At 42.2% G+C, this 18,149-nt stretch overlaps 1 protein-coding gene across 5 annotated transcripts in view; it reads right to left on the bottom strand.

Annotated features, from left to right (window-relative positions):
• LOC309700519 (nck-associated protein 5-like) overlaps nt 1–15,806 on the bottom strand; it is a 188,052-nt gene extending 172,246 nt beyond the window's left edge. For 2 of the 5 annotated variants that reach the window (XM_082524102.1, XM_082524101.1), the window contains exons 1-2: nt 14,747–15,806; nt 771–873 (exon numbers count right to left, since the gene is read on the bottom strand). In XM_082524102.1, coding sequence (XP_082380228.1) covers nt 771–873; nt 14,747–14,865 — 222 coding nt within the window. In that variant the 5' untranslated portion in view covers nt 14,866–15,806. The remainder of the gene's footprint in view (nt 1–770; nt 874–14,746) is intronic. The other 3 variants (XM_082524097.1, XM_082524103.1, XM_082524104.1) reach the window with 2 other exon arrangements.
• Nucleotides 15,807–18,149: the final 2,343 nt, after the last annotated feature.

Genomic DNA, 18,149 nt, shown 5'->3' with positions numbered 1-18,149 from the left:
AGTGACCGTACTGTATGCACCGAAGGGAAGGGGGGGTAAGCTTCTCTTCTCCCATGCAGACACAACACAGCAGGCACTTGACATTCCAAAGAGGCTCTTTCGAGCAGATTCACCTTCAGTTAACCCTGAGACAAAACAAGTTTCCACTCCTGTGATTTGCAAGAGCGGCCCGGCATAAAGATAAGCCTGTCAGTCACCGGTGGGCAAAGAGTGTTTCACAAACAGTCATGGCAGACTGTCCTTTCTCACTTCTGTTTGACACGTGGGTGTGTTTATGCACTTGGGGGAAAAAATTAAATCTCAGTGTAGCTTTGACATTCTTGCAAGCTAATTAATCTCAGTCTGTAAAAGGCTTAACATCACATTTTTGTGCTCAACAGTGAATAAAAGAGGGTCATGAATGGGAAAGATTTGAAGACAGGAAATGAAACATTTTTCATTCCCACCAGATTGAATAAACAAAAACAGAGCAGGTATTTACCATGAGCACCGCCAACTGCTTCGTGGGAAATGCAGTCCAAACAAACCACAAGCAATGGTAGCATGGTCCCAAAAGCAATACCCACACAAAACTCACTCACAAAGGTTTAACAGTGCGATTAAAGGAAAAAGCAGCCACTGCTTTGAAAATTGAAATATCAGCAAAAAATATTTATTTCATGTGAATTACCACTATAATCTTAGGCAATAGCCAATAAATACTGTCCACTTCCTGACCGAGTTAATAGTCTAACAAAATAACACACTGACGGTGTTTAGGAATGACTTACCAGTATGTTGCTGTCAAGAGACAATCTCTTTAACTGTTCTCTCCTCTCCAGCTGTCTGTTCATGCTTCCGCTGCCCTGCAGTGATCCATACACCTGGACAGTCCTTCAGGGAGGGGAAAGGGGCGGAGTGGAGGACAAAAGGACAGTGAAAAAGTCAACAAGGAAAACCTCATATCAGGTGGGTCGTATTTCCGCTGTTACGAGGGCTTTCACCTTTTACAGTGAGATCAAAGTCCAAGTTAGGAGCTGCACAGTCCAGTCACACACTATCCCTTCCCCCTTATTTGTGTAACGCTTCATTCGGTCTCTGTTGCCGTACTTTCAGCCAAAACCTGACAGGACACTGGGATCACAGTGTTCCTGTTAGCCGTGTCTTACCGCTTGCTCTAGGCATCCCACCCTCTACCCCAACCCCAAACCCCAATCTACAGCTCTTTGTTTTTCTAGGCCTCTCCAAACAGCGCTGGGAACCAGTCCGACCTGGCCTGACTGAGGCCACAGCAGAAGATAAACACTTCACTTCACGCATACTACTCCTTTACAAAGAACTACGGTTTTACACTCACTGCGGTGGTGTACAGAGTAAGTATACCACTTCCTCATTGGTGAGCATGTGGTCAAAGGTCAGCTGTTGGATGCCTCGGGGTCAGAGACAATGTAAGTGCAACTAAACTTGCTATAATGTTATGTAGTTAAGGCAAAGGTTGAAATTAAACTAAAGAATACAGGTAATTATGTGGATTGCATTTCATGTAAAAAAAAAATGGTTAGCATTAAATGTGGCTATGACGCACTTTCCTTATTAGTTATTAGTCTGCAGTGATAGATCTAAATCTCATTTAGATCTAGATCTACAGTCTCATTTATTTAAAAAAAAAAAAAAACCCTCTTAGCCATCTGTCTCACAGGCCTAAACACCAGTTGGCAACCCCCCAGCAAAATATAATCACTTAAGAAAAATGTGTGTTCTTCAACCGGTTGGTGACTAGTTACTGGAGGTAGCTTTTGCTAGCTGAAATCGGTCCCAAAGAGGGTGTTGCAGCAAAAACCTTGTGATTGCTTTAATTGCAAACTGATTTTCAAGGTTACCCATAGTTTGCATGAATGACACCAACTTGTCTTTAAATGCTCACCATTTACTTGCCAAGCATTGGCAAAACTATGATAAGTGTATTTGCAGACAAGTTAGTTTCTTACATACAATCTAGAGGCAATTGCAAGAACCTACTAATTAACTGTATTAATTATATTAATTCTATTATTAAAGATTAGGCTTTATCACTACCTATTAGCTAATAAGGAAAGTCTTTGCTGAGGCCATAAATAATGTGAGAAGTAGGGTTGTTTTCTCATAGACCTTTATGCAACATGACTTCTTTTTCCAGCCAGGAGTTGCCCCCTGCTGCCCATTAGGAAAATTGGATCCTGGTTTCAGGTTGCATTCATCTTTTCTATGCCCATCTTTTCTATGCCCACAGTGACTGCAACTCTGATATGGTTTAGATAATTTAGCATTTAATAAGGTTTACAATTACTGACCAAATCAGCTACAACTGGGGAAAGCCCTGTGTACCTCTTTGTGACCAGTTTCATGCCAGCAATCTTGAGCAACCACTCACCTACTGGTTAGGAAATTCACATTTTTCCATTGCAAACAGAGGTCGCCAAATGACTGAGGCCTTGTAATATGGCCACCCTGTGTTAAACAAGCTGCTTTCCAATTCTGTGAGCATGCAGTGTCCTTGGTTTTCAATCAAATAGCTGATAGCTAAAAGGTTCAACTCAAAACCTCAGAAGTAGCTGAAAAGTGGTGACACAATTGTTAAGTCTACCTTTTACATGGTGGATTTGGTTTAGATCATAGTTAATATCATACTTGAGAAGTTCAGAATAGGCAGAACTTGGAAAAGGCATTTATGAAATTTATAAGGTAAATCTACAGTCCTGCTCTGTATCACGATTTACTAGGTTCAGAGTTTAGGTGATATGTGCTTACCCTCCTCACAAACCTACTTATGCAACAAACAAACCCTTTTGCATCCACTGCAGGCGCTATCCGTTACACCCTGTCTAAAGCTTCAGCAGCATGACTGCACTTGTCAAATATGCCCACACATCAACATGACATGTTCCATCCACTGCCAATCTGTTAAGTCCAAACTTATCGACATGAAACATCAGGATCAGCCGCTGCCTTTTCATCCAGATCTGATCTTATATTTTGAAACATGATACTGTCCCTTTCTGCCCTATTTCTGAACAGCCCTGGGCAATCAAGTGTAGCGGGAATTTCTCTAATCAGCAAACAGGATGTGAAATGCTCTGTCTTTAATGACACAGAAACATCAGACTCCTGACCGTCTCACTTACTCTGGCTTTGTGATGACTAATTGTGAAAGTGTTTTGCAACAGATGAAATGATGGTCTATGTTTAGCATGCATTTTAGTTTGGTCTATTTTCTCCTGGAGATTAGGAGAGGAAGTAAATCTTCCCTTGGATTCAGAGATAGGGGGTTATAGGAAATTGAGAGTAAATGATTAAAATGGATTACAGCACAGCGCTTGATTACACAGACCCAACAAAGAAACCATGGATGGCATTTTCCTTTGGGTGTACAGTGTGAGGGATGAGGCAGTGGATCGATGGGAAGTGATTAAGATGAAACAAACACCTTACAAGCCACATATCAGGGACATTGAGATAAAGGCAGGCAATAAAACACTGGAACACTGCTACCTTTGACATTTGAACAAACCGAATGATGTTTTGTCTTAGTGCTGTCAGTTGCCCTTAGTACCAGGTAACATTCAGTAACAGCTCAGAGAACAAAATGGATCAAAAAAGCATATTTAACACTGATAACAAGAGAAAGTGGAACATTGTTACAATATATACAGTTATAAAGTTAAGCACATAAACACAAGTCAGGGGCTGTACAATTAACTGAATTTAGTCTAGATCATTTTCTGGCTTCTTACTTACACTTAAAAGCCAGTGGAAACCTTTTAAGCGATGAGGACATGTACATCGTGGACAGGAATGCGGGTTTGAGTGGGAAGTCATCAAGACCATTTATGTGAAAGGGGGACAATCATCTCTGAACTGAGGAGGGGGCTTAAGAGTACATCTTTCACCATCTGACAATGTTGTGATTGCAGCCATTCCCCAACTCTCTGTGAATGGTACTCATGGTCATTGATCAATTGTCATGAGCGTTTGCATATCAATGATCATGTAACTGACCTCAAAGCCCAGTGTTCATTCAATGGCTCTAGTTTCAGTCATTACGCAAAAGTACTGTTTATAAGGTTGGAGAAACCTGCAGGCAGCTGAGACTGAAGAAGTCACTTGGATGAGTGACGAAGCCTTTCTCCCACAGAAAGCGCTACGTCCAGATAAACAGAATCAACTTTCTGGTATTTCGTCACCTGCATGATTGAGCATGTATCACGACAATTTTTGGCTTTGATCAAAACAGTTGAGCAACACTGCAAGTTTGCAAAGCAAAGGCAAATCACACTAAACTTGTAAGCTCTTGTAGGGATGTGTGTGTGTGTGATTGTGGGGCTTGTAGTGAAAAAGTGCTACATAACAACAGGTTCATGTATCAACAGTGGAAATTCGTTCAGGTAAGGTTTTATGATACGGCCCGCAACTAAGACCCCTTACTCACGCAACTTGCATTGTCAGACATTCCTCTGTCACTCCTTTTCTTTAAATGTGTGAACAGAACAAGCTGCTTTGATGAGGCTGTGACAGGATATGTTTTCTGTTTGTGTGATCTAGATTTTACAGCATTACACAGCTATCACAAGGAAGACGAGTTAGTCTGTAATTGCTTTGGTTTGTTTCGTCGGCACTTCTTAAAGAATAATAGTTGGCGATGAAGTGTGAAATACTTCAAAGCCTCGATGATAGAGTGTAATCCTGGGCTCTACAGTAAAGAACTAATCAATATCTCATCCATTAAGCATTCACTGGGCAGATGTGGTGCTCATGGAAGCATGGAAATCTGATTGCTGCTGAAAGTTACGGCCGTGGCCGCCGTCTGTAAAAGTCAAAGCCATGGCCAATTTTCCTCAGACGACAGACTTGTTGACTGTCGACCGATCGTTCGTATTTCTCGGTTGCTTGGTTTTAAAGGAAATGAAACACTTGGGGTCTGTTGGCCATGATGAATGCTCTTTTAAATATGGATTGACAAACAGTAGTTTTGGACGAGCTATTAGAGATACAGACATTAGAGTAACTCAGTCTCCATCTACATAATGTGATTTTCTCCTGCGTTTAGCTGAAGTTATACTTCATATTCCAAGAACTGACACCACTTTGCAAGCATTTATGACAATCCAGGGGCCTCTCTGCAACTGTCCCGCCTCCCTCCTCATTCCCCGTGATTTACACCTAAAGCAATTACTGATATGTTAAACTGGACTAGTGTTGACCTACGCAAAGTGACACGCGTCAACGCCTATAGTCCACACGGCCCCCAGCCAGTCGGCAACCAAGGCAGTGGGATGGAAAGGATATAATCAAAGGAGGCCAGGAGGACGCTGACATCTGGGAGTCTTTGTGCTGTAGGCCTAATTAGATGCCAGGGTGAGGGAAGGAGGGAGGAAAGGCAGGATGGTGTGTGCATGTGTGTGTTTGTGTACAACACAAAATGGGGGTTGTTTGAGGTGGGAGTCGTTTTTTAACATCTGCTCCAGGAACAAGAGAGGACCCAGCTGAAGTCACAGAGCCCAGACAGCTCTGAAACTACAACAGGGATAATGTGAGGGGATAACAGCTTAATGATAACACTTAAACCCATTGAGAGATCGCTGTACAGAAAACAGCCTCGTGGATAAATGGCAATAACAAGCCCAGATTGTCCATGAATATGGATCGTCATGGCTCCGGTTTGATACTGTTCTTTTGTAAGGTGGGATAAATTAGGCAGCTGTGCATTTATTGCAATCACTGGCTTTTTTTTTGTTACTGGCCCTCTTAACTCTATTGCAGGGCTGAATAATCATACAGTAAAGGGACCTCCTGAAGAAACACTGTTGCTCCACCCTCTGGCTTTTGATTCGTAAGTGTTACAGAGATCACACTCTGCCACAAGTGACAATACCGCCCTTTGTACCTAGTATAGTAAGGCATTCTCCCACGCATATTCTCGCTTCGCCACAAATAAGAAAGTCCTTGTCGTGGTTGGTTTAAGCAGGGGGTGGCCTGAACTTTGGCACTCGCGCAACAAAACATTTAACTGAGCAATGGGAAATTATTTCCCCCTCCCTTTATGTATACAGTATGAAGTGGTTTAGTCACGGGTTATATAATAAATTATATGATAAATAGTGGAGCAAATACATGTAAGCCTATATTTAAATGGCCATCTGGAGCCAAAGATTAGCAGTATGGGGGCTTTTTTGTATAATTAGTGGAAACCTTTAGGTCTTGGAAACAAAAGCCTCTTGGCCAAATGGTAACTCTGAACTCTGTGATCAATACCCCAAAATGGGGGGCAGGGGTGCCAGGAAGTGCCAGGGCCTGAAAATGGATGGTAGTGGTGGTGAGGGGAGATTGGACATTGATTGGTGCACCCCCCTTTTGCCCCAGGAACCAATTCATTTTTGTGTCTGTACCCTGTGCACTGGCTTGAATTAAGGATGGGGGGTGGCTGAAACGGGGTCAGCACAGAGGCATCCCCTACGGTCCACAGCCTAGTTCTCTTTATTTTTCTTCTTCTTCTTCTGAATGATCCATCCGGACTGCCATGTCCGCTGCGACTGAATGAATGAATGAATGACCGGGGAGAAGATTATACGTTTGAGCCTCGCTTTTAATTTGCTGCAGTGGGAGGGTAACGTTTTGGGAGTGGGGGCTGCTATTACTTTCCATTCATGGGGGAGAAAATTGAAGCATGCGAGTGCCTGACTTGGGGTTTTTAATGTGTGGAGAGAGAGCAGCACAGATGGCCTGTGCTGATCGGATGTTTTGAGTCCCTCTGCTGGCCGGCCTGTCTCATCCTGCCTCTGCATGTGTCCCGGTACAGTTGGCACAACCTAACGTGGAATTACAGCGTCTGAGGGTCCCAAACAATAGGCCGTATTTTACACTGGCCTGTTGTTGCTGTCATGCTCTAAGGAAACCAATCATTAAAATGAATGTTTTGTCTAAATGTTGTATAGCCTCTGCCATGGTATATCAGTGTTTAGACTGTGCTGGTAATCAGGTTAAGTGAGGTGAGTATTTATCATGTGGGTGTGAAGATGTGAGGCTTATTGCCAAGGCTAACAGGTCAATGTAACACGCTCTTTAAAATGAATACTGATAATCCAGGCGAGGGATGATTCGCATACGCTTTATGCTTGCTTGTGAAACCATGATTATGTTCTTTCATTTTAATCTTATACGAGGAGGCCAGTCTCAGCATGCGCATGTTTATCAGCACCGAGATTATGCGGCATGAGCATGTGTGTCTCCTTCTGGCACTTAAACTAGATTATTAGAAAATTATGGGCTTGTGTTGAAGGTATGGAAAGGATTTGTAATGCACATGTCTGCATAACTGTGTGCAGGAAAGCATGGTTATTTGCTTAGGCCTTTAGTTCTCAATGTCATTATGATTGCAAAGGAACAAGGACAGCCTATGCATAACTGAATAAACAGCCTACGTCCTTTGAACACAGTGAGAATGACTACAGCTGGCGAGGCCGAGTGAAGACAAACTCGATTAGAGCTGCAGTTTATTTTCATTTTCAATTTACCTTACTAATATGGATGCCCTAAAGTGTCATAATAATTTTGAAAGTGTGTGGTTAGTCATAAGCTGTGTCCCAAAACGTCGGCTGCATCCGTCGGAGGACTTGGCCTTCGCGGCCTACGTGGGCCGGGTCCTTCGAAGACCAAGAAGGCTGGATGTGTGAGACTGTGAAATGGGACGGTCTAGCCTTCAGATTTGCGTCAACGCTGTCTCGGTGGAGTTTAATAAACTCGGCCGTCTGCTCCTTGCTATCTAAAATATAACAGGACACTGGCGTAAATTCTCGACTAGGGATGGGTACCGGTGTCGTTCTGACATAAACGGTAGTAACCAGACCGAAAAGCAGCGCACATTTCGGTGCTTTATTTCGGTGCTTTTTTTCCTGAGCTGTGATACACTTTAGATTCTAGCCAATCATTTTACGTTTCCGAGGATAGTTGGCGGGGCCAGGTACGTACGTTCTGTTAGAGCAGAGCTACAGATTAAAAATGTCCAAGGCGAAGCGGTCAAAAGTCTGGCTGTACTTCATAGCAAAATATGCAAACTCAGCAGCCTGCAACAAGTGCTTTAAGCTGATACTGTGATACTGTCAAAGGAGGTAACACCTCAAATCCGATGAAACACCTGGCGACGCATAGCGTTTTTTTTAAAAGCCCAGAAATGCGTTGTATTTGATAGCTTGCTGCGAGACCTCACACCGAGCACATCTACTGTGGGTGGGTTGCCTGTTATGCAACATCCCCCAAAAACACGAAGAGGAGAGTCCTGGCCCCTAGCCCTGCCAGTGTAGCAGAAATGATGACAGATGATGGTGGCAGCAGCCGTTCTTCTCTGCGTGAGTAGCTAATTTACGTTGAGTAGGCTAACCACGTTATTACATTAATGCATGTAAGGTGAACTAGCAAACATCATCATAGCTACATGCGGCTGTCTTCTTGTTTGATGGCAGATGCTCCCTTCACCCTGGCTAAAAAGGCTAAAATGACCAAAGAAAAAGTGGAAAACAGTTAAACATGAGAGGTTTAGGACAAAGTTTGTGTTTTTTCCATTGTTTAAGCACTGCTTCCAGCCAAGAGTGATACCATATATGCCCCATAGCTGCAGAAAACGCTAACATTGTTATATTTTTACAAAAAGCAGCTGAACATGAGAGGTTTTTGGACCAATTTTGTGTTCTCCATTCTTTAAGCACCGGTTTGAGCACCGTTTGAGCACCGGCACCGTTTCAAAAGTACCGATTTGGCACCGGTATCGGATAAAACCTAAACGATACCCATCCCTATTCTCGACCATCTCATACTTCTGTTTAATCAGTTTTCTGTTTGACGTTTATTCAGCTGTGTGAAAACCAAGGAAGAACCCACCCAATGGATTAATAAAGTTTTATTTAATCTAATAATCTAATAACTTTGATCTCAGTCAAACCGATTTACTCCAGAACAAATAAAACACAGAAAAAAGCCCAACAATTACATTTTTAAGTTATCCGAGTGACTTTTAAATCATGTTTAACCTGAGTAGCGAAAGACAGCGGGGTCTGAAACGATGAAGCCGGGAGTCCGCTGCTCTCGCCGGCTCGAGTGACCATTGAACCCCCCGGCTTGCTATCGAGCGGGTGGGTAACAGACGTCTCCGAAAACATCGGCGCACTTTTGCAAATATGCGATGTCTTGATAAACCGAGCTGATATTTGAAGTTTACACAGCTACTTTCTCGTCTGAAAATATGTTAAAAGTTTATTTTGTGACCCAGAAAGATTAATAAGAGTAATTTTAAAACTTAGTAGCGGCCGCCATTATTGGAAACTGAAATTGGCTGGGCCGTGCTATGAATTCTGGGATATGGTGGGCCACGAAGGACACACCCGACCCATCCTTCAAATTCGGGGAAATGAAGGACGCATTTGTCGGCCGCATTTGAAGGAGTCGACGAATTGGGACAGCCTTCGTCGCCTGGCTGTGACGTAATCGGCCTTCAAATGCGGCCTCCGGAGGATGCATCCAGCATTTTGGGACACAGCTACAATGTTGTGTACTATCTTCACACAAGACAAAATAGTTTGTGGGTTTGTGACAATAATTATATTTATTAATAAATACACTAATAAATACACTTTGCTTATGGGCAACATAAATACTAATCATGTTTTTGACTGACATGTACAGTTGTGGTCAGTAGTTTACAGACACTCCTCGTGAGCATGAATGTCATGTTAATTTGTAATTTGGGGGGTTTTAATGGTTTTAAAAGCAGACTTGTCCAGTATCAGCACTGTGGGTGTTGTACCGGACTATCCATCTATGTTCCACCCCTTACCTATGACCATGTGATCTGGGTAACAGTAATAGTAATAATAATAATTAGCAGCCAAAATGAGTTTCCTTCGTAGGGTGGCTGGCTTAGAGACAGCTGATGTGGTTGGAGCATCTGGTTAGGATGCCTCCTGGGAGCCTCCCTTTGGAGGTTTTTCTGTGAAATTGGGAAGAAACCCCAGGCTAGACCAAGAGCACACTGAAGAGAATGTATATCTCATCTGGCATGGGAGCACCTCGGGATCTCCCAGGACGAACAGTAAAGTGTTGGTGGGGAGAAGGACATCTGGAAATGTCAGCTTTGCCTGCTACCACCCACAGACTGCGCAAAAGATGGCCACCATGACCTCACCCACTGGTTTTGGACTCCACTTTCTGATACGTCAAGGTTAGCGTTTTGGCCGCCCCCACGTTGGTTTTTGGAGCCAGAAGTTACCTTATATAGATAATTTATAGCTTGGTCACCAATCTACAACTAACAAAACAGTAGAATTTAACTCACCAAAACTGAAGTACAAACCTCTGAGGTGGCCACAATATCTGTAAGATTTTGGAGCTCCAACACTACATACACGGTGACTAGATGTATGGATATCCCATAACTCCAAATCCATTTACTCTCATGGCATGGCCATATTCAACCCAAAACTCCAACACATTTCTCCAACAAGCAACAATGAACAAACTGAATCTTTTGTAACGGTGTTCCACTAGTGTGTATCTGAAATCCCCATGCTAATGTTGTTCCTGTATGATCACAACAATGTTGGTCCATGATCAATACTGCAATTGACCAATCAATGGTTTGATAGTGATAGTTTTAATAGCATTAGGCTAATACTAGCTTAATGCTCAGCTGTCATAGGTCAGTTGCAATGTTGATCCTGGACCAACATTACTATGATGGTGTACGAATGACACCAACATGGCAATATTTTAGATCATGCCAAATTTCCAATTAGGGTGAGAGTGGAAAATTCCACCAGTAAAACTTTACCCATAGGATGAGTCTTCAATAATCCGGTTAAATGCAAGAGCCCAAAAAGATATCAAGAAACATTCACAAGATTCAGTCCAAATCAGACAAGAAAACACCTCAGAGCACCATACACTGCAGATCATTTAAATGCATCTTCAAGGGCAAATAAAGTTTATTAAAAAAAAAAAAAAGAAGTAACATCTAAGTCCTCATTTAAGCCAGGATATTTAGTGGCCTATAATTTATAAATCCAAAAAGCTTCCCTTTGGTTATGGAGCCCTGGTAAATTATTTCATCGTATTGAAAGAGGAATGTGGTTAATTCCAATCGCTTGTACTGTAGAAGAGTTACTATTATGAAAGTCCAGGTAGTGTTTAGCCTTGGACTCATTAATGTTACTTGTGTGTATGGCATATTTGTTTTCCGCTAACCTGACCTCCAACCTCCAATCTTTTTGTTCTACCAAAGTAAAAAGAGAGCAGACTAGCCCCACCAGACTCAGGTCAGGACATCTGTCATTCAAGCCATTCCACTTACTCAGTTATCCAGCTGGATCAACCAGCCCCTCTCTCAGGCTACGTCCACACTAGCCCGGATAGATTTGAAAACGGCATTTTCATCTGAAAAACATGTTTTCAGTTGTTTTCAAAGAGTTCCGCGTCCACACAAAAACGGCCGAAAACGCTGACGTTGCCGTTCCGCGCATGCGTGAAACGCAAGACAACTCGACCTGTGTCATTTCCCTCTGCCATTTATTTACATTCCGGCTCTTTGAACCGTGGCGGCGAAATGGCAAGACAAAGCATGTTACCACTTGGGTTAAGTGGTCACATGACTGCATCATGACCAACATGTGTCACCGTTTTCCAAAGTCTGCATTTTCGAGTGTCCACACTGCGATGGGACAGCTCTGTTTTGAAATGTATCCGTTTTCGAGAGCGTTTTCCAAACGCTGCGTTTTTCCTTGGGGAAAACACCATCTCAGTGTGGACGGGAGGGCAAAACAGAGAGAAAATGATGCGTTTTCAAACAAAAACGCATTAGTGTGGATGTAGCCTCAGTCTGGTCCTGCCTGAGATTTTTTGGTATTAAAAGGGAGGTTTTCCTTCCCACTGTTACCAAGTGCTTACTGATAGGCGGTCATCTGATTTTGGGCTTTTCCTTGTATTATTGTTGGCTCTTTACCTTACAGTATAAAGTAAAGCAGTAAGGCTGTGAAGCTGATTTTTAATAATGTACAATTTAGCATTTGAACATGGGAGTTTATGGCAGACTACTCGAGTGAGAAGAGGAACTACCACTACTTCACTAGCTCAGTAAGATCCCAGTTTACATAAAATTATTACTTGGGTAAGATGACTCATTCATATGACAAATACATATTTTGTGCGCAAGATAATGCCTGGTAAAGACCAAATGAAAACTTCTTTCCACAATAAGTTGATAAGATTTTGCACACAAGATGAAAGAAATCCACCTTTTGAGATCCCATGGGCTAAAATAGCTTCTTGTTTCATAAATCAACAGTCCATAGCTTACAAGTGTTCAGTTCTATCAGATGTAATCTAGAGCAGATTTTGGATATTCAGAAGCTGGAACCAGCAAATGTTGGCAGTTGTCTGCCACGTTTCTGCCAAACGCTCACAGGCAAGGACAGCGTGACTAAGGGAGAAAAAACAATCCTGTATATTTAATAAGTAAGGAACAAACGGAGCTCCTCGTTATGCTTTTAAGCTGTAACTCGGAGGCATTTGTAAATCATTTGGTGTGCAATAACCAGACAGATTTTTGACACCTAGTTCTGCATTTTTAAACAGGGCTGTGCTTATATTTTCACTCGCTTTGCTCCAGTTCTGTCTCAATGTGGAGTCCTCCACATTGTGATGTTATTTATTCATACCATTTAATGATACATTTTACAGAATTTGCATGAAGCCTTCACAGTCGGGATGCTTCTTTGAAGATTGTATTAATATTTGACTTAGCCTACTTGTTCACTAAAGATGAGCTTGGCTGAGAAGACTGACAAAGCTCGTGTACTTTGCTTTCATTACTTCCTAAGTAAAATTGTGCCAAGTGAGATGTCTTTCTCAGTCACTTACAGTAACAAAGACTGTGCCCGAACCTGTCTGCCCTCTTTAGTCAGTGGTATTTAGCAGGCAATTTAATGTGGGGGTTTAAAAAAAAAAGGAGGGAGGGGTCGGAGGTCTGTCGGAGAGAAAAAAGAAAAACAATGACTACAATGTCGTCATCCTGTTCATGAGGGGAGTCCCTGCAATTCCCTGCGATTATCCCACCAGATGCGTAGGACATTTTACATACACATCCTGGAAAAAAAAAAAAAGTTAACTGAACATCCTGCTGGGGGACTTGCAGCGTGCTTCAGCAGCGTGACTCTCCACTGAACTCTCTCATGATAGTGCTTCAGGTAGAAAAAAAGCCAGAAAAATATTCTCCAAAGGCCCAGTAGTGATGCAGCATGCCAAGAGAGGGCAGAGGAATTTTCCAAGCGTTATCAAAATACACAACTGTGCCCCCTTCTCAGCTTGGTATGCGAGCATCATGCGATGGGCAGCTTGCTGAAAAACTGAACACATGCATTTCATCAGCAGGCTTCTGCTGACAGCTTGAGAAACAACAGCGTTTTTGTGCATGTTTATCTATGCGGATGTTTTCCAATGTGCATTTTCTCTCAAAGAAGGATGTGAAAACCAAACACATTCATGTCTTTTTATGAGTTTATCACTTTTTGTTTTTAGGCTAATTTGAGCTGTTTACAGTAATGATTAGTCTGCTTTACGTTACATAAATTCCACAAATATATATTATAAAAATGCTTTTTAAAATGACAGTTGTAATAAATGTAGACTCTTTGTAAATCTGCTTGAGCTAGTTGTAATCAAGCAATTTTAATATTTCAGAATTAAATTAAATCACCTCTTTGATATTGTTTTATTTAAAAAACAAACAAACACAGTAATACAAGCCTTTATATCTATTTGCACACCAACATCTAGCAATTTTACATATCAGTAATTTCATATTTTTAAACATCACAAAAAATATTGTAAAAAACAACTTTACTAGCTCTTTCTTTAGCTAAATGATTTGCCAATTAGCGCATTGCTAAAATGTTACTAAACATGTTTTGATCTAAACAGCATTTTTATTTTAGCTTGACATTCCTCGCTCAGCTAATTATCCTAGCTACAAATTAGCTAGCCTAGTTGCTAATTGCATAGGCTAATTAATAGACTAGCTCATTTGTAGCAAGATGCTAACCTGAAATTTTGACTTCCCAACAGCAAAAAGCAGTTCTCAAAAGTGTATTTATTTTTATTTCATTTTGAAAAAAAGAAGAAGAAGAAATTAGCCAATTACTCATACGGCTACATGCTGGGTGGCAAATAAGTAGTGGATAGCAATCACAGATTCAACTGGGCTTACTTACAAAGCTAATTAGCTTAGTAAATAGCTGGCTAAATTTTGTTCTGAAATCTTGAAATTGCTTCTTACAACCAGCTAAATCACAAAGCATTTACATTTTTGGGGTTTCAGGTACTAATTACAAGTTAACTGGCCTTTTTAAAACTATTTTAACTACCTTTCCACAGACTTTGCATTAATTTGCATAATATAAGACAGAGGAAACATTACTGTAAATACTATAATTAGCCCATAAAAGCTCAACTGTCAGCTTCATGGATTAATCTTGGAGTTTTAAAGTAAGAGTTCCATTTAAATGAATAAAAACAGCAAAATAAAAAACTTTCATGTTGCAGAGCTACTATTACTACTACAGGAGAAAACAATACAAATTGAGTTAAACATCAAATTGGCACTAGCTGATATTAGTCAGCTAGCCCAATGAAGGTTTAAACTGCTCAGTTTCCCATAATGTCAGAAGACAAACAAGCAGGAATCCAAACTTACTCTGCGCCAGCCGGATCCTCTCCACTCAACAGGTCTGCAGCTCCCAGACTGTCAGGAGTGTTTTGGCTAGGAAGACAACCTGATGATGTGGACCTTTCTTTGATGGCAGCTGAAAACATGCTGTTGTAAATTCCCCTGGAAGTGTTGCACAGAGGGGGGGGAGGAGGGAAGTCACACACACAAACACACAACACTATCTGTGCTGCCAGCTCTGGAAGTCTGCAGCAACACCCAGTGAGACTTGTAAATAGAAGGGAGGGAGGGTGGTGGTGCTGGTGCTGGTGCAGGAGGGAGCTGGGGAGGCGTGGTGGGGCGGGAGGATAAGGAGAGTGAGGAGAAGTTCCACATTACATCAGCAGCAGCTGTTGACAGGCCTGCGTTTATTAACTAACTGCCAGGGCCGGAGGAGTCACACCACACAGAGCGCGCCCTTGCACACACACACACACACACATACAGAAATGTGCAAACACATGGATGGTTCCTCAGAATATAAAAGAGAAACACTATACTGCTGGGAAGCTCTTAAAGAGGAGCTTCTTTCCCAGGATTCACCTCTCTCTGCTTGGCTTTCAGGTGTTACCTGTCATGTGTTTACACTGGCTGCGAGACTTGCTGACTGGACTGGAAGAGCTGTTTGCCTGACTCAGACAGCAGTAATGGCATTACTGCAAAGAGAGGCCTGCTTCTGCATTCCTCAAGTGTCTTGGCTTGGCGGACTCCCCAGCCTCTTAGCTCAGCCTGTATTTCTCTCCCTCCCCTTCCCTGCCTCTCTTTCCTTCTCATTTAAATGGAGGCACATGACTCTCGGCTTCACTGCCAAGTATACTTCTCTGTGCCGGCCGCGAGCCACCACCAGCACTCTGCTTTTCATTGCCCTCTCTGCAGGGCACTCCTCAGAGAGTCTGCATTCCTTCGCTGCCACCCATCCGAGGCTCAAAGAGCAGCCCTGCCACTTGTATTAACCTCATCTCTCGTGCTATATCTCCTTAAATTCGGTTTGTTTTACTGATTTTTTGCAGGATGCACCAAAAACACAAAGTGCATTTGCTTGAAATAAGCCGGGGTTCCATGTTTTTCAGCACGACCGCCCACCGCTTCTCATCCCTAACCGCTGTGAACAAATGGTCTGCTTTCAGCCCGTCTCTGCTACATTCCTTGCGGTCTCAAATGCAATAATTTCTGCAGCAATTCCATTCTGTTTGTCGCATTCTTGCCCCGTAAGCTCACTGCATTGCAACATTGTTCACTCGGCGGAGGCAGAAGAAGATGGAGTGAGCTGACGACATTGCAATACGCCGGGGCGGTGGGGAGCTGGAAGATAAATGACTTCATGCGCGCGCACACACACACGCATGCACACACAAAAACACCTAAAAAGATTTCTGAGCTGCTTTGAAGGCAGAGCACACAAGAAAGAGTGAGATCCCCGGCCATCCTGCAATCACAGGCATTCAATTAAACCTAAATGTCAGGAGCTAATGGGATAAAGAGCAGCATGGTGTTACGCTGATCAGCATCAAGGAGAGGGTTAATAATACAAGAACCACCGTATCTTCTTCATTAAGCTTTTCATAATAGAAATCTTTGACTGGATAATTGGAAGCTTGTGATTTATTTATTGAATCTGGAGTGAAGAGAGAAATGTCTTTTGCTAGATTTGAATTTGAAATATTAGCATTTGTAGACTTGAATTTGCATAATTAGGTAAATGTTAGCTTTTATTTTTGCTGACAGTGTAAATATCTCCCCTGTTATTCTGAGCTTTTTACAGGTTCCTCATGAACCTGAGTGGCTGACAGGTGGAGTCTGCAGTATACGCGTGCACCGTGTGTGCGTGTATGTGCGTATGTAAACACCTGTGCGTGCTTATCTCGTGAAGAAACACTGACCGAATCTGCTCCTCCTTCCTAAATCACATCCTGTCTTCCACATCTGCCTCCTCCACTCGTTCTGATGTGTTCTTATCTTGACATAAGGAAAGAAAAATATTTCTATTTTCCTAAATTCTTTTTCTTTTTGCTTTGTTGTCAAGCAGCAAACCCATGGTGGTAAGTTTTGCGGTATAAATCAAGTCATTTATGTGGTATGTTTGGAAACGATTACACAGTTTTATGGAGCAAACAGGCCAGCTGAAGAGAGGTCATGAAGATGCCAGCTATGGCTTTTCTATCTTAAGCTCTCTTTTTACGAATGGTTGTCCAAATGAGAGTAACATCGTCCCTTTTCAAACAGTTTTCAGGTTTTCATCCAAAACCTCAAAAAGGACGGCTATAAAAGGCTTTGGAACTAACACAAAGTTTTAACTGCGATTTGACTTGAGCATGCCCAGAGATGGACGACTGACAAAAGAGTCACACAGATCCAGAGATCATTTGGTAAAATCTAGTCGTTCAGGAAAAATAGGTGTTCCTGTAAACCTCCTTGCAATAGATTTGATTGCTAGCAGGTTGTTAGTCTCCTGGAGTTTGCATGGAACACACCAACTTGTCTGCAAACACAATTTACTCAGCAAACTGTAGTAAGAGGGAGAACATTTGCCTTTAGAGCAAAAGTTGCCCTTGACTGCTGCAAACAAGACATTTCAAAGGGCTGTTTGGTGACTATTGGTGAGTGTTTGCAATCATGCAGGCGTCTTTAATGCAAACTGTGTGCGACTGAGTACAATTCTGGTACAACAGTGAATACTAGTAGCAGCTAACAGCGATTCGGGGACACCGCCGGGTATTCTTTGCCCCGCTCCGATTTTAGTGGATTTTAATGCTGTGGCTGACACCACTGGACTTTTAATGTTGTTTTTATGTTTTTACTGTGTGTTCTCCCTGGCCAGGGGTGTTTTTAACTGTTTTTAATCTTTTTTGTGAAATAAATTATATTTTAGTAATAGAGTTTTATATTGTTCTATTGCCTTGGCTACTCCACTGCTCTGTCCGTTTTTTTAAGGGGTTGCCCTTCACTTACAATAAAACCTGGTGTCCACCTACATATCTGGCTACTCGGAACATGTCAGTGTCCTGTACCCATCCGTCGGTAAACTGAAACTGGGCTTGTTGCAGGGATCTGAAGTTACTAAACACTTCTTGAGTGTATGCACTCACACTTAGGAACATATAATTATAAATATGAGCGTGATGAAAGCTGGGCAGCACGCTAACGTCTTTAGCCCAGTCTGTATGCTCGTATGGGTCTAACTCTTTCACTCCTTTGATTTTTTCTTCATACCTTTTTTTTTTTGGCCTTTTCGTCAAGTCTGTCTTTGTACGGACCTGCCATGTTCTCCTTCGTTTTGTACATAACTGTTTTGGGGGCAAATAAAATGCAGGTAGGGATTAAAACTGCTAAATTAATGGTTATCGGTGCTGGAAATGCTAGCGCTTCATGCAGTGTTTTCATTTTGCTGCCA

Source organism: Aulonocara stuartgranti (assembly GCF_965226115.1).
Source record: "Aulonocara stuartgranti genome assembly, chromosome: 23".
Lineage (NCBI taxonomy): Eukaryota > Metazoa > Chordata > Actinopteri > Cichliformes > Cichlidae > Aulonocara > Aulonocara stuartgranti.
Note: the sequence above shows the minus strand (reverse complement) of the source record. Positions and strands in the feature narration are given on the sequence as shown.